This window comes from Protopterus annectens, chromosome 3.part0 (genome assembly GCF_019279795.1).
Source record: "Protopterus annectens isolate FY-2018-M chromosome 3.part0, PAN1.0, whole genome shotgun sequence".
NCBI lineage: Eukaryota > Metazoa > Chordata > Ceratodontiformes > Protopteridae > Protopterus > Protopterus annectens.
The window spans coordinates 852511786-852529701 of NC_056731.1; the positions used below are offsets into that span (position 1 = coordinate 852511786).

The window sequence follows — 17916 nt, forward strand, 5'->3', positions numbered from 1 at the left end:
TGTTAGGCCTGATGCTTCAGCTGCACCTCCCCTCCCAGATGTGTCTCTCGAGGCCAATGAAGGCCCGGAGACCCGCCTGGCTGTCTGCTCGAATTTTGAGGTGGGTACCATTTCTCTAAAACTATTTACAGACAACACCACAGTTCATTGGTATGTGAACAAATGAGGGGGGGGGGGGGCACAAAATCATACCTTATGTGCAGGCTAGCCCTCACGGCATGGGAAGTGGCAACTCAGTATCAGGTCTTCCTTCAGGCAGTGTACATCTCCTCCAATCAGAATGTAGTGGCAGACACTCTGAGCAGGTCCTTGACTCAATCCCACAAATTGATGCTTCACAAGGATGTGTTTCTGGACATTCTCCACTGATGGGGTATTCCTAAAGTAGATCTTTTTGCCTCCCCTCTGAACAGACAACCTCCAAAATTTTGTGCCAGAGTTCCAAACCCTCCGGTGTGGAAGGTGGATGCACTTTCTTTCTCATTGAAGAGGATGTTTCTCTCTGCATTCCTCCCTTCCCTCTTATTCAGAACATTCTGCTGAAAATTCAGCAGGACAAACCAAAAATCTTGCTGGTGACTCCCTTTTGGCCAAAACAGAATTGGTTCCCACTTCTGCATTTAACCAAGGGCCATCATCATCATAAGTTACTTCACAGGGTGGATCGTTTCGCACAAGACAAGGGATCTCTAATTCACCCACATCTGTACATCTGACAATGTGAGTGATAGGCTTCTGAATCCTTTCAGGCACCTCTTTTCAGAGGACATGCTTAGGGTTTTGTAGGAGACCAGAAAACGCAGTACTAGGAAATTCTACTTATCCAAATTGTAGAGGTTTTCCATCTGGTGTCTTTTTTGTAAACTGGAACCACTTTCTGTGGATATACCCCTGGTTTTGTCTTATCCCTGTGAACTGCTGAAGGCTGGGTTGGCCTATTCCTCTGTGAAGGCTCATCTTTTCAGCCATTTCTGCTTGTCTGCCTTTATCTCCTCCTTTGGCCTTTAAATTGGAGGTTAAACTCTTCCATAAAAGCAACCTTCATATCAAACCTCCCAGGAAGCCTGTTCCTCCTCTTTGGGATCTCAGTTATTATGTCTTGGAAAAACTCACTGTGCCTCTGTTTGAACCTGCAGCTACAGTCTCCCTGCAACGTTGCACTTGGAAGATTGTTTTATTAGTTATCACTTCAGCTGGGAGGGTGTACAAACTTCAGGCCTTGATGGCTTCTCCCCCTTTCCTGGTTTTCCATAAGGACAGGGTTTCCTTGCATACGAACCCTTCTTTTAAGCCCAAGGTTGTGAATGTGTTGTCATATAAACGGTCTGTTTTATTTGCCCACTTTTTTCCTCTCTCCACAATCATCTAATGAGAGAGGTCTTACACACCTTGGATGTGCATAAACTCAGATTTTACATGGATAAAACTAACGCTATTGAGAAATCTGATCAGCTTTTTGTTTTTTTTTTCATCCCAGGGCTCTGGGATTGCCTCTGTCCAAACAGACTGTTTCCACTTGGATTTATAAAACTATTTCCTTTTGTTATGTTTTTCATGGTAAGAGCCTTTCTACTCCTGTAAAAGCTCATTCTTCGAGAGCCATGGCTTCTTCAGGTGCTTTTTTCAAAGGTTTGGATGCTAACACCATCTTGGAAGCAGCTACTTGGTCTTTTGTTCACACCCTCACTAAACATTATAAACTGGATGGCATCTCCAGATCTAGAGCTGGTTTTGCTAGAGCCATTTCCATGGTTTCTTAGAAAGTGTCTCTGCTCCTCTCCCCTCCCATTCTTCTTCATGAGCTTGGGTACTCTTCCTCATCTCAGGAATACTGCAGCATAAGAGTAGAAGGACATAGAATAGTGTAAAATTCTACCATAACCATAGATGTCCTCCTCTTCTTTGCAGTATTCTATCCCTTCCACCTTCCCTCTTGTGGTTTGTCTTTTTTCCTGGATGTATGCTTACCTCCTTTTTTCCTTAGGCTGGTGTTCTTACTGGGGCATTAAGTTCTTAGGATGGTACATGTGGATGTCACTTTTATGATTGATGCTGGCTGCTGGCTTACGTGCGACAGCCCACATACCTTGCAGTGGTTAAAGTCTTTTATATACTGGCCAAACTTCAGGACTACCTTTGGCAGTGAATTCCTCATTTTAAGACTACTGCAACTTAGAAGAGAAGGACATCTATGGTTATGGTAAAATTTTACACAACTATTCTATACCTTTGTATAAAAACAGTGGTACTGTTTCACTGCATGCGTTTTGATGCAGTTTTGGAGACTGAGAAACTGACATACTGGAAAATGTTCAAATGAAAATGAGAGCTAGTTGGAGATCTTAAAGCTGTCAGAAGGCAATTGCAAAAAAAAATAAACATGGTTGACATGTACAAGTATTTTAAAGGAATGATGAATACAAAAAGTTAACTTCTACAGAAATGTGTACATGGAGCCAAAGGTCATGAGGCGATATATATTAAAGTGGTAAGTAATTCTTTGTACAACCACTGAAAAGAGGAATACCTTATAAAAACGTGTAGAGATTAAAACAGGTAAGAATTTTAGGGCATAATAATGAATATTTTGACTGTTGGACTGTGTTGTAGATCATTATGTTGGCAGCATTTTTTAATGTATCTATATTGTATATGAATTTTGACAACCCCCTCATTTGGTGAATTTACTTTTACAGTGCATTGATTTGAGTTGCAATGAGTTGAGTGAAATTATACTGCCTGAAAGTCTACCTCCAAAACTGCAGGAGCTTGATCTCACTGGAAATCCCAGGCTGGTCCTGGATCACAAATCTCTGGAACTACTCAAGTAAGCAGTTTTAACATGCATATGAACTGCAATGATATACCAAGTTGGATTATGGTCTTCATCCGTTCCTTATGTTGTGTTGTGTGACAAGTGACATGACCATTTGTGTTTATAGGTTCATAGGTGTTTACTAGGCTAATGTCCACAAGGGCCTTTTTAAGCCTAGCCATGCATCCCAAATCTCTTGACAAGTTCTGTTACCCTTGATAAGTGTAAGAAGGGGATTGGGGAATGAAACCTTTACAAACAGGGGTCTGGGAGATGAACCATTTACAGGTTGCTTGTATCCATTAGAGACATAGGTGCCAGTCCAGGGATGAATTTCCTGTTCCCCATCCAATTGTCCAAGTTGCACTTGAATTAGGTTAGGAAGGAACTCTGCTTCACATAGATGGGGAGCCTGTTTGAGACGGGGCTGACTCTGGGAATACATACTTGTGTCTCCAGCAGGTCCTATTTATGTCACAGGCAAGGTTTAAGTCTTTAGAACAGAAAATTCATATGCTGTTTGTGTTGTGGTATGCAGGAGGTCCATTAGAGTGGGGTCTAACAATGCCCTGTATGCCAGGCATAGATCTCCCCTCAAAAGCCTGTAGGCAATAGAATACAAGAGCCTTGAGGCAGTCTGCATAGGACATTTTACTTATGCCATGCACTCTTTGTGAGTTATCAGAGGTAGCAGTTAATAGAGGTTTTCTTTTTTATAACCATTGCATAATGTAATACTTGTATAACTGAGTTCTTTTTTATCCCAATAGTGAAGTTTCTCTGTGACATTTTGCATACATTCCTGTATAAGCCTTTTTGCCCCATTGACTGACTGACTGAAGTGCCCATAGTCTAATGAATTCAGTTTGTAGTGGCACTGCACTGCTTCAGTCATCAGCTGTCTTTTCACTTGTTCATTTCAGGTTTCACCTTCTTCATTTGGCAGGGGCACCAGAATTGATACGACAGTCTTAGAAAATACTGACTGTTAAATATGTACATGATGAGAGGAGAGACTGGGAAGCTTGTGGAAATTAGTGTGGTTGTCTTTTGCCACTAAAGGGCTTTACCCACACTTGGGTCCCTCCCAATGCCACCTGTTAAACGTGCAATATTTTAGTAGAAGTTCCATGTTATCTGTCGTTACCCAAATAGCAGACTTACCTCTTTACTAGGATGCCTTTAGCGATATTGGAACACGTTACAGCACAGACTTTGTTGTCCAGCAGGTAGGGCAGTTTTGTGGTATCTACTGGTTAAAAAAAAATAGTTATCTTAACTTTCAAAGGCAACTAAGTTTTCTCACGTGGTGGTTGTCTTTTTCCCGGTAAGGGGTCGCCACAGTGGAACTCTGGTCCGCTAATGATTGGCAGTAGATTTTTACGAAACGCCGAGGTGCCAGCTCGATGCCCAACCTTCAACAAAGGCACGCCCGTCTTTTGAACACTACCCAACCGCGGGGAGGACATGCAGACTTCACACAGAAGGCACTCCCAAGCCCAGCCGAGAATCGAACGGGAGAACCCCTTGCTGTGAGGTAACAACGCTACCGCTGCACCACTGCGGAAGTCAACTAAGTTTTCTCACGTATCGTATGTAATTACTGCTTTTGTTTAGCAGAAAGTCTGACTGGGCATAGGACCCATTTTCATTGGAGACTGGAATGTACAAACAGTAACAATCATGGTGGCACTAGCATTTGATATATTCTGATTTGTAGAACATCTTCAGCCTAGATGCCTGTCACTGCATTCCTTGCATATGGGTATTGGCTTGCCAATCAAGTCTCATTCATCCAAAAATTCAAATCAGTATAGTTCTCTTCCCAGTTGGAACCTTCCCTCTTCAAGTATTCAGATCAGAATGCTTAGACTCTGATTAGAGGTATATTCCAGACCAGTTAATATTACAGATTAATTAACTTAATTTTACAACATGTTTTCCCAACCTTTTCTGCATAGACCTTCTTTGGTTCAGTTTCCAAGCATTTTTCAGTGTAAAAATCTGTATTTTTTAAATAATACAATGTTTGGCTACTCCTGCCTCCCATTTCCAAATGGTGTGAAGAATAGCTGTGCTGTTTTTGATAGCGAGCATGTCAAATTCCGTATGGTGACTCTGTAAGGGTTTATGGTCTTTTTTGCTTCAGTGCATCTGGGTGGTGGTGCTAGTTATGATGGATACATTCAGGCAGTCAGTATTTGGGCCCAAACAAGAGGTTGATTTAGTTCTGTCTGGGTGAGCAAGATCAATTTTCAGTAAAAAGCATAGCTGCTTAGTCTGAACTGTGCACTCAAAGTGACAGATGTGGTGGTGTCTGGGGCCTTGCTGGAGAAAGGCGTGCTTTTGTTTTCCTACTTGAACAGATTAGCTCCTGTTGACTGTTAAGGAGTTCACTACTAGCATATTTCACATAGGCGCTTCAGTTGTTGCAAGCTCTGAAACTCTTCTGAAACCAGTGGAATGCTGTCTATGCACTGCTTGGTACATTTCAAGTCAGATATTCTTCGTGTTTCACTGTAGTAGTCATCACATGGGTTATTCTGCCAGGGGTAGTCCTCAGTTGGCCCAAATACCAGAGGCTTAGTATTTCTGTGTCGGTTGCTGTCTCTCCAGGACTGACGTCAGGTCGTCAGTGGTATAAAATCAGACAGCCGACACCATTACATCAGTCTTTCTTGCTGATGAGCCCGAAGCAGAAGCAGTTCGCATGAGTGCCGGTCGGCCGCTACCTGAGTTTAGTTTCCGAAGTGAAGTTGAATTCTTCTAAAGCTAAGTACCCCATTGGGGATCCTTTTTTTCTTGATCTAACCAATGTCAGAAAAAGTTAATAATTGTCTCACCTGTGGAAAGCAAATACCACACCGAGACTTCCATTCTTACCGCATCACCTGTTTATACCCAGACCACGATGTACCTCGCTGTCGCTTTTGTGCTTTAACACCAGAACTATAAATTGTCAGGCCCTTACAGTAGCTAAATATTTTCGCTCTCGATCTCCATATTCCAAAATGGCTTCGGTAAGCTGTCCGACTACTGATCTTCCAAAAAAACGCAAGGATAAAGACAGAGACAGACTGCACAGGTCCAGAACTGCCGATGATGCTTCCGTTAAGCTAGTCGCCAGTTCGTCGGTACTCGGGTGCTTTCGCAGCCCCTGATGACCGCTTCTGTAGTTTCGCAGGCCACTACCGAAACCCGTTCGGAGTCCGATATGCCGCGAGATTCATCTTTGACTAATTATCCTGCAGATGTCTCTACCTTGGATGGGTCTGGAGCCGCTGAGCAGGCACCGACTTCTGTGGAAGTTCTTCACGCTACCGATACTCTACACAAACTGACTACTTTCACATCTTCAGTTTTTTCTAAAACTACTGAGTTTCTAAGGCCCAGCTTACGAACTACGCCTAATAAAAAAAAAACGACCCAAGGGCAGGCACCTGCTTCCATGTCTCAATCTCAAATGCTTAAAATGTTGGAAGACCTTATCATTCTTATTAGGGGAAGTCAGCCTACTCCTTCCAAAAGAAAGAGACTTGTCCCCAGCAGTTTTATCTGACCAGAAGCCCGATGAGACTGAGGTTTCTGAACATGCAACCCTTATCTGCTTATGAGGATTCATATGCAGAGGAATCCAATGTTCTTCATGTTTCACTTTTGCAGTCATTACATTTAGGGTAATCTGCTGGCAGGTTGCCCTCAGTCGGCCTGAATTCCAAAGTCTTGGGTCCTGCGTCGGTTGCTGTCTTCTCTTCCATGACGTCAGGTCGTCAGGGGTATAAAACATGCAGCCGACGCCATTTTCTGTAGTCTTTCTTGCCACGCGGTGCCCGAAGCAGAAGCATTTCGCAAGTGCCGGTCGGCCGACTACTGAAATATTCGAGTTTGAGTTTCAGAACCGAAGTCTTCACTAAAGCTAAGTACCCCGTTGGGGAAACTTTTTTCTTGCTTTTTACCGATGTCAGAAAAAGTTAATAATTGTATTACTTGTGGGAAGCAAATACCTCATAAGGATTTCCATTTATACTGCATTCCTTGCCTAGGCCCTGATCACAACGTGCCTGGCTGTCAGTTTTGTGCTAGATTTAACCAACGCACTATTAAGCGTCAGTATATTTTTGCATCAAAGTATTTTGGAAACAGATTTAACTACCCAGAAATGTCGTCGGATAGCAATCCGACTACCGGAGTACATAAAAAATGCAAAGAAAAGGACAGAGAAAGGCAGTCGAGATCCAAAACCGATGACGAATCTTCTAAGCCAGTCGCCGGTACTCAGTGAGGTGCCTTCACAGCCCCTGATACCCGCTACCTTCGAGTCGCAGGCCTCTACCGACCCCCATGTGGAGTCCGGCATGCCGCAAGATACTCAAGGTATTGGACCGATGGATGCATCTCCCTCGGATGGGTCCGGAGCCGCTGAGCAGGCACCGGCGTCCGAGGGTGTATTCAGACCTCAACATTTGTACATCAAACTGACGACAGCTGCAGAACCAAAGACAAAAGCAACTTCTAAAACTAAAAAACTGATGCATGAGCCAAGTGCACAGGCCTCTATGCCTAAAAAACAGATGATCAAAATGGCTGAAGACCTTATTACCTTGATCAGGGGTACCCATCCCCCTCCAGATAAGAGGCTTAGGCAAGACACTGATTATGAATATTCAGATCAGGTTTGTATTTCTTCTGATCAGGAATTATCTATACCTCCCTATGAGGATTCTGATGCTGAGGAGTATTCCATCTGCATCTCCTCCTGAGGATTATTCATTTGGAGAAACCTTGCATACTTTGAGGGAGCATTTTCACTGGGAGAGTCAAGACTTCTCAATCAAAAAAGAGGCTCAGGGATTTCCTCCTTCTCCCTCAGCACAAGCTTTTGGCCATTCCCCCTGTTTTAGACATTGTGGATGATGTGTTTTCGGAGTCAAGCTTGACCCCTGACTCCTTACCTCTGGCTCCCAGTAAGCCTGACCGATATTACAGGGTCCCTGACTCACATAAATTTTTATTTAGAAACCCTGCTGCTGATCCTGAAACTATTTCACAGGGTCCAAAGGGAGTTAAGGCCTCAACAGCAAAAAACCCTACCCCCTCTGACAGAGATTCAAGGGCACTGGACAGATGGGGAAAAAAGGTTTATACATCTGCAACCTTGGCAATCAGGGCCTTAAATTGTCAATTTCATATGCTTAAGTACCAACAACATGTTATGGGATTGCTGAAACAGAAAATGATGTTGATTTCAGAATGTGCAGAAAATAAAGAATTGCAGGAATTATTGCATGCAGCTGGACAAGTTGGAAAGCATACTTTGCAATGTGGTTTTGATTCATTAGAGGCCTCCTGCAGGGCCGCAGTCACTGGATCTGTGATTAGGAGGCATGCCTGGTTAAAGGAACAAAATTTGCCTGATCATGTTAAAGCTAAATTGCTAGATGCACCTTTACAGCATGATTCTCTGTTTGGTATTAAGGCAGAAGAGGTTTTAAAGAAAATGGAAGACAAAGCTAAGTCTATGCAAACTGTTAAAGACTTCTTACAAGTACAGCCACCAAGATTCAGTAGACACTGGCCTACAACAAATTGGTCCTTTCCTGTGTCAGACAGAGCTCAAAGGGGCAAATCCAGACGCCCTAAGGGTTCCAGATAACCAGGCGCAAGACTTATACAGGTCAAAGCAATGGGGCGCATCCACCTCCAAATCTGGAGGAGATAAAGTGCAAACCTACAGAAAGCAATCCCAATGACTTCCCTCTGCCTACACCAAGCACTTATCTTTTGGCAGCACCCATAGGGGGATAATTAGCACTTTTTGCTCAGAATTGGCAGTTAATAACCCAGGACAAGTGGGTACTAAACATCGTATCACAGGAATACAGATTCCATTTCCACGCACTGCCAATAACAAATGGTTGACCAGATCTGCCAAAAGATCAATGGGCAGAGGCACAGAAACAGGTTATGTCCCTCATGGATATGGGGGCCATTCAGACAGTACCAGAACAGGAAAAAGGACAAGGTTTTTACTCAAGACTGATGTTCGTGCTTCACTGCTGCAGTCATTACACTTGGGTTATCTTGCCGTCAGGCGGTCCCGCAGTTGGCCAGAGTTCCAAAGTCTTGGTCCGGCGTTGGTTGCTGTTGCTTCTTCCCTGACTTCAGTGTGCCAGGGATATATTAGGTGCAGCCGACGCCATTTTCTTCAGTCTTTCTTGCCCCGCGGTGCCCAAAGCAAAAGCAGTTCGCAAGTGCTGGTCGGCCCAATCCTGAGATTTTCATTCCGAATCCAGAACCGAAGTCTTCTACAAAGCTAAGTACCCCGTTGGGGAAACTTTTTCTTGCCTCAGACTGATGTCAGTAAAAGTTAATAACTGTATTTCTTGTGGGAAGCAAATACCTCATAAGGATTTCCATTCTTATTGTATCCCATGCCTAGGCCCAGGCCACGACGTTACTGGTTGTCTGTTTTGTGCTAGGTTTAATAAGCGCACTATTAAAAGTTGGTTTGATTTTGCCCGACATTACTTTGCTAGAAAATTTAATTATACCATGCTGTCGGAACTTCCGACTACCGGTATTCATAAAAAGCGCAAAGACAAGGACAGGCATCAGAGGCCCAAAACTGACGACGAAGCCTTTTCTAGGCCAGTCACCGGTTCTCCGGTTTTCAGTGAGGTGCCTTCGTAGCCCCTGACTACTGCTTCTGCAGAACCACAGGCTGCCCCCGACCCCCACGTGGAGATGGTTGGGCCTTCGGATACACTAGTTTTTCAGCAGACCGAAACCGATCCTGCAGAGGGATCCGGAGTACCTGAGCTACACGCAGCCTCAGAGGGTGTCTTCAGACCTAGTCAGCTAAGCATTAAACCCTCTTCTAAGTCAAAGCCTTCTTTAAAAACTAAGAAACAAGTACAGCATTCTCCAGGACAGGCCTCCATGCCTAAGAAACAAATGCTCAAAATGGCCGAAGACCTAATCACTCTGATCAGGGGTTCCCATCCCCCTCCTGATAAAAGGCCTAGACAGGATGCAGATTATGATTCATCCGACCAGGGGGTCCATTTCCTCAGATTCATCCTCAGACCTGGGATATCCTTTACCCCCTTATGAAGATTCTGATGCTGAGGAATCTATTCCATCAGCCTCCCCACCTGAGGGCTACTCCTTTGGGGAAACCTTACATACCATGAGGGAACATTTCCATTGGGAAGGCCAGGATTATTCAGAATCCAAGAAAAGGCACAGAGACTTCCTATTATTACCTCAACACAGACCCCTGGCTATTCTGCCAGTGCTAGATATTGTGGATGATGTGTACACTGAATCCAGCTTAAATCCTGATTCCTTACCTCCAGCTCTACTTAAACCGGACAGATATTACAGAGTGCCTGACTCGCACAAATTTCTGTATAAAAGCCCTGTTGCTGATCTGAAAGTATTTCTCAGGGACCCAAAGGGGTTAAGGCCTCATCAGCAAAGAACCCAGTTCCCTCTGACAGAGATTCCAGAGCACTAGACAGATGGGGAAAGAAAGTATATACGTCTGCAACCTTAGCAATGAGAGCCTTAAATTGCCAATTTCACATGCTAAAATGTCAGCAATTTTTGATTTCTCAGTTGAAACAAAAAATGCTTCCAGTTACAAATCTTCCTAATTTTAAAGAAATGCAGGATTTATTGCATGCCGTTGAACAAGTGGGAAAGCATACTTTACAATGTGGTTTTGATTCTTTAGAGGCCTCATGCAGAGCATCAGTTACAGGCTCTGTCTTTAGAAGACATGCATGGTTAAAAGAACATACGTTACCAGATCATGTTAAAGCTAAATTACTGGATGCACCTTTACAGCAGGATGTTTTATTTGGAGTTAAGGCAGAAGAGGTATTAAAGAAAATGGAGGATAAGGCAAAATCTATGCAAACAGTGAAGGATTTCTTACAGGTTCAGCCTCCTCGATTTAGTAGAAACTGGCCAACAAAGAATTGGTCCTTTCCAGTTAATGACAGACCTCAAAGGGGCAGATACAGACGGCCAAGAGGTAGAGGTCAATCAGAAGGTCCTTACAGGCCTCGACAGTGGGGTGCATCAGGCCAGAAAGAAGGGGAAGACGGGCACCAATCATATAAAAAACAGCCCCAATGACTTCCCACTCCAGCTGCGAAACAACTCACTCTTGGCAGCCCCTTTGGGAGGAAAACTGGCACTTTTTTATCACAATTGGCATATGATCACCCAAGACAAATGGGTTCTCGATATCATTTCAAAAGGTTACAGGTTCCACTTTCACACTCTGCCAAGATTAAAAGGAATGCCAAATCTGCCACTAAATCAATGGGCAGAGGCCCAAAAACAAATTATGGCACTCATGAACATGGGAGCTATCCAAAAGGTACCACCACAGGAACAAGGGCAGGGATTTTACTCAAGACTCTTTCTGGTTCCCAGGAAAGATGAAGCCTGGAGGCCCATTCTGGATTTTTCTACACTAAACACTTACCTGGATGTTCCGAAATTCAAAATGTTGACATTACAGCAGCTTCTTCCCATGCTGGGCAAGCAAGCTTGGCTCGTGACTTTGGACCTCAAGGAGGCATACCTGCATGTCCCTATCAGACAAAACTGCAGAAGATATCTCAGGTTCTTGGCTGGTCTAATGCACTATCAATTCTCTGCACTGCCCATTGGATTATCTACTGTGCCCAGGGTCTTCACAAAGTGCCTGGCACCAGTAATTGCATTTTGCAGACAGAAAGGAATTCAAATTTACCCATACCTGGATGACTGCCTGATTCATGCAGAGAGCAAGGACATTCTTCTACAGCATCTGGCATTTGTAAAAAAAAGTTATTAAGTTGCCTGGGGTACACAGTAAATGAAAATAAATCAAAACTAGTGCCCTCACAAGAGATAATATTCCTGGGTGCCAGCTTAAACACAACGGCCCAGATGGCTTTTCTCACGCCAGACAAGCAAGGACAGCTGACACAATACTTTCAGTTAATGGCAACAAAGACCCAACTCCCTGCAAGAAAAATTCTGCAGGCCTTGGGCTTCATGGCATCTTGCATACTACTAATTCCATATGCCAGACTGCATATGAGGAAACTACAATGGTACCTAAAGAATGTATGGTCTCAACACTGTCAAAGTTTGGAAACAGTTATACCACTAATACCTTACCTTCAACAGGAGTTTCGATGGTGGGCTCAAGCTTGTCACCTCAACAAGGGACAGCCTTTCACTCAACTCACAGCCAGGCAAACGCTGACAACAGATGCATCGGATTACGCCTGGGGAGCACACATGGCAGGAAAATGTATTCAGGGCAAGTGGTCCACAGAACAAAGGCATCTTCACATCAATCAAAAAGAGATGCTAGCTGTACAAAATGCACTTATAGCTTTCAGGGGCCTGTTGCATCCATGACAACTACTACTAAAGACAGACAACACCACAGTTATGTGGTACATAAACAAGCAAGGGGGCACTCACTCCTACCCCCTCTGCAGACAAGCCATGACCTTGTGGAACACCGCTATAAACTATCAAGTTTATCTACAAGCACAATTCCTGCCAGGAGAGAAAAACACACTGGCAGACGACTTAAGCAGAAATATCATGGATCCCCACGAATGGGAATTGAATCCTCAAATATTCAGAATGATAACAAAGAAATGGTGGAGCCCGGACATAGATCTGTTTGCCTCCCCAATGAATTGCCAGCTAAAGAAATTCTGCACAAGAAGTTACCATCCGCAAGCATGGAAAGTGGATGCCCTCTCATTCAGCTGGACAAACCTACAAGTATATGCTTTTCCACCACTGCCTCTTCTCCCAAAGGTACTCATAAAGGCCAGGCTGGATTTTGCCTCAAATACCACATCTGCTGTCTCAGCACAACAATCAGTTACTCCACAGCCAGCTAAAGTCACTAAACCTAGCTGCATGGAAGATTCCCTAGCCACGCAAGCAATGCCTCTCTCCAAAGCAGTTATGGATATCATTCTGGAGGCCAGAAGGCCTAGTACCAGGAAAGCCTACTCGGACAAATGGAAGAGATTCTGTGCCTGGAAGCAGGCTCACAGCCTTGATCCTCTTGTGCCAAACATTCCTCAGATACTACAATATTTGACTGAGATGCTGGACGAAGGCCTCTCCTTTTCATCCATCAAGATCCACGCCTCTGCCATCTCTGCACATTACAACATGGATCCACCAATTTTCTCTAATCCTATGCTAAAACAGTACCTCAGAGGGGCTACAAACATAAGACCGCCCCGTAGAGCACCTACTCCCACTTGGGACCTCAACTTTGTTTTGGAAAAATTGACTTTACCTCCTTTTGAACCAGCTAGCACGGCAGAATTAAAATACATTTCTTGGAAAACTGCTCTGCTCCTGGCAATAACTTCTGCAAGAAGAGTTTCAGAATTACAGGCACTAATGGCAGTGGAACCTTTCCTCATTTTCCACCAGGACAGGGTGTCCTTAAGAACTATAACCCTACGTTTATGCCTAAGGTGGTTTCAAGTGTGTCTCTAAACCAAACCATTCACTTGCCTACTTTTTATCCAAAACCACAGAATAAAGGGGAAAGACTACTGCATTCATTGGACATTCACAGGCAGTTACGCTTCTACTTGGACAAAACCAAAGCTTTCAGAAAATCTGAGCAATTATTGGTAGCATATGCTGCAGCAGCACAGGGAAAAGCTATTTCCAAATGGATAGGAAATTGCATACGTTTCTGCTATACGCACCATGGAAAACCTGTGCCTAACAGCATTAGATCTCACTCCACCAGGGCAACAGCCACTTCAACTGCCTACCTCAGAGGAGTACCTGCCAAGGATATTTTGGAAGCAGCAACACAGAGTTCTGTGCATACCTTCACCAAGCATTACCATCTGCCTCTATACTCTAAATCCAGATCTGGCTTCGCCTCTGCAGTGCTGCAGGGCCTTATAGCCACCCCCTAATGCCTTATAGAACCAGCCACCCTACCTCAGCTTTGGGATTCTATCCAAGTGTAATGACTGCAGCAGTGTCACACGGTGAACATAGTACAGTTTTGTACCTACCATAAATGTAGATGTTCGAGTGTAGACACTGCTGCAGTCCAGGTTACCCTCCCTCCTTCCCCTCTTACTGGCTAGTACATACCTAGTTCCTCTACCTTTTACTACCTATGAGGAGTATTTGCTGGTAGTTGAAAGTATGTTGTTTGCTTTTCTTATGTATGTTTTATTAGCAATTTGAATTGACTACCTATTTAGGGGCACCTGTCATCTGGGGCAAGAAAAACTGAAGAAAATGGCGTCGGCTGCATCTTCTATACCCCTGTCGCACTGACGTCAGGGAGGAGACAGCAACCGATGCCGGACCAAAACTTTGGAACTCAGGCCGGCTGGGGAACCGCCTGACGGCAGGATAACCCAAGTGTAATGACTGCAGCAGTGTCTACACTCAAACATCTACATTTATGGTAGGTACAAAACTGTACTTTCTTATCATGGAAGACAGCTCTGCTGCTAGCAATTACTTCAGCAAGAAGAGTTTCAGAGCTACAGGCCCTCATGGTTGTAGAGCCTTTTATCATATTTTACCCAGACAGGGGGTGTCTGAGGACAAATCCTACTTTTATGCTTAAGGTGGTTTCCAGTGTGGCTCTTAACCAAACAATTCATCTGCCAACTTTTTTTCCAAATCCGGAGAACAAAGGGGAGAGAATTCTGCATTCCTTGGATGTCTTTACACAGACAGCTAAGATTCTACTTGAGCAGGACTAAAGCTCTAAGAAAAACTGAGCAATTACTAGTGTCATATGCTGCAGGATCAGAAGAAAAGGCTATTTCAAAGTAGACAATTTCAAAGTGGATAAGCCGCTGCATCTGTTTCTGCTACTTACACCATGGTAAACCTGTGCCCAAGGGCATTAGGTCTCATTCCACCAGAGCTGCAGCTACTTCAGCAGCCTTTCTCAGAGGAATACCAACCAAAGACATTCTAGAGGCTGCTACTTGGAGTTCTGTTCCCACCTTTACAAAGCATTACCATTTGCCTCTCTACTCTAAGTCCAGGGCAGGCTTTGCCGCTGCAGGGCCTTATAGCCACACCTAATGCTGTTTAGCTCCAGCCTCCCAACCATAGCTTTGGGATTCTACCCAAATGTAATGACTGCAACAGTGAAACACGAAGAACATAGTACAGTTGTGTACACTTATAAATGTAGATGTTTGAGTGTATTCACTGTTGCAGTCCAGGTTACCCTCCCGCCATCCCCCTGTCATTCTAAAGTTTGTCTTTCCTTCTTTATCTTCTACAACCTATGTGGTTTATTTGCTTGTAGATGAAGGTAAAGTTTATATTGATGCATGTATATATATATATATATATATATATATATATATATATATATAAATATATAATATTGCTACCTTTTTGGGGGCACCTGACATCGGGGGCAAGAAAAACTAAAGAAAATGGCATCGGCTGCATGTTTTATACCCCTGACAACCTGACGCCATGGAAGGAGAAGACAGCAACCGACGCAGGACTCAAGACTTTGGAATTCAGGCCAACTGAGGGCAACCTGCCAGCAGATTGCCCTAAATGTAATGACTGCAACAGTGAATACATTCGAACATCTACATTTATGGTAAGTGTACACAACTGTACTTCCCTTCTGCCTCTACTACAGAGGATTTTTCATTTTGTGAAACCCAACATACATTAAGGGAGCATTTCCAATGGGAATATCAGGACTACCCTCAGTCCAAAAAAGAGATTCCGGGAATTCTTAGATTTGCCACAGCACAGACCTTTAGCCATTCCTCCTGTCTTGGATGTTGTGGATGATGTCTTTATGGAATCCAGTTTAACTCCTGACACCCTTCCTCCTGCTCCCAGGAGACCTGACCAGTATTAGTTCCTGACTCACAAATTTCTGTTCAAAAATCCTACTGCTGACCCAGAGGTCATCTCCCAAGGACCTAAAGGAATAAAAGCAACCACAGCTAAGAATCTCACCCCCCTCGGATTCCCCGAGCTTTAGACAGATTGGCTAAGAAAGTATACACCTCTGCAACTCTTGCCTTTGGAGCACTAAATTGTCAGTTCCACATGCTGAAATTCCAGCAACATAAATGGAACTCCTCAAACAAAAAATATCTACATTTCCTGCTTGTGCAGAAAATAAAGAATTACAGGAGCTTAAGCATTCTGCAAATCAAATCACTAGACACACCTTGCAATGTGGCTTTGACACCCTAGAAGCATCTTGCAGGGCAGCAGTCACAGGTTCTGTACTTGGAAGGCATGCTTGGCTTAAGGAACAGACCTTGCCAGACCATGTCAAATCAAAACTATTGGGCGCACCATTGCACAAAGACGATTTGTTTGGCACCAAGGCAGAAGAGGTCTTAAAGATGGAAGAAAAAGCAAAATCTATGCAGACAGACTTTTTGCAGGTCCAGCCTCCGAGGTTCAGTAGGCATTGCCCCTCCAAGCACTGGTCCTTTCCGGCCCCTTCCAGGCAAGCTCAGACAAGACCTAGGGGAAGCAGACCCCCCCCCCCAGACAGCAGTCCCAGGGAATGCAGAGATCTAAGCAATGGAGATGTTCTTCGTGTTTCACTGTTGCAGTCATTACATTTGGGTTATCTGCTTGCAGTAGCCCTCAGTCAGCCTGATTAACAAAGTCTTGGGTCCTGCGTCAGTTGCTGTCCCTTCTTCTATGACGTCAGGTCGTCAGGGGTATAAAACATGCAGCCGATGCCATTACATCAGTCTTTCTTGCCGTGCGGTGCCCGAAGCAGAAGCATTTCGCAAGTACCGGTCGGCCGACTCCTGAAATTTTCGTTTTCGAGTTTCAGAACCAAAGTCTTCAACTAAGGCCAAGTACCCCATTGGGGAAAATTTTTCTTGCTCCTTACCGATGTCAGTAAAAGTTAATCCAAACCCACACACAGCAGAAACCCCAGGTTTCAGTCCCCGGGGACACACAAGACTAAACAGTGGGGGGGTTTCCACACCCAAATCAGGGAGTAGTAAGACCCCCCCCCCATGGAAAACTGTCTCAGTGACGTGCTTTTAAAATTTCCAAGCACTTCCCATCTGAGTGCTCCTTTAGGTGGAAAGATTGGTCTGCAGGCCAAAAACTGGGAACTCGTTACCCAGGACAAATGCGTTTTAAATGTAGTATCCCAAGGATACAGATTTCACTTCCACACCTTACCAACACCAAGCGGATGGCCAAATCTACCCCCAAATCAGGAGGCCCAAAATCAAGTACTCTCTCTCTTAAGCATGGGGGCTATTCAGATGGTACCAGAAGAGGAAAAAGGGACAAGGTTTCTATTAGAGACTTTTTCTGGTAACCAGAAAAGGCAATAAATGGCGTCCTATCCTGGACCTTTCTACTCTAAATGCCTTTCTGGTGATTCCAAAATTCAAGATGCTGACTTCACCAGCTGCTTCCTATGCTAGGCAAAGATGCATGGCTGTCAACACTAAACTTAAAAGAAGCATACCTGCACATCCCTATCAGGGAGTCTTGCATATAAGATACCTACGCTTCAAAGCAGGCTACATGCACACTCAGTTCCCTGCACTGCCTTTTGGCTTATCCACTGTGCCCAGGGCATTCACAAAGTGCCTTGCTCCATTCATTGCTTTTTGCAGGCAAAGAAATATTCAAATATACCCATACGTGGACAATTGTCTAATTCAGGCAGAAAGACAGGATATACTTTTGAATCATCTGGCCTTTGTTCAAAGGGTACTGACTTGTCTGGGGTACACCATAAACGAAAAGAACTCACACCTGGTACCTTGTCAATAAATTATATTGCTGGGAGCAAGCTTGAATACAGCTTCCCAGATGGCTTTCCTCACACCAAAGAAACGGATTCTTTTGACAACCTACTTCAAACAAGTGGCCACAAAAGCCCAGTTATCTGCAAGGCAAATACTGCAAGCCTTGGGGTTCATGGCCTCCTGCATTCTTCTAATTCCATATGCAAGGCTGCATATGAGGAAACTGCAATGGTATCTTAAAAGCCTATGGTGTCAACATTCACAGGATCTGGAAGCAATGAT

General features: G+C 44.2%; 1 protein-coding gene across 1 annotated transcript in view; it reads left to right on the forward strand.

Moving 5' to 3' along the window:
• PHLPP1 (PH domain and leucine rich repeat protein phosphatase 1) overlaps positions 1 to 17916 on the forward strand; it is a 1852281-nt gene that overhangs the window by 1638263 nt on the left and 196102 nt on the right. The window contains 1 exon segment of the mRNA XM_044065187.1: positions 2697 to 2827. Within this exon segment, the coding sequence (XP_043921122.1) occupies positions 2697 to 2827 (131 nt within the window).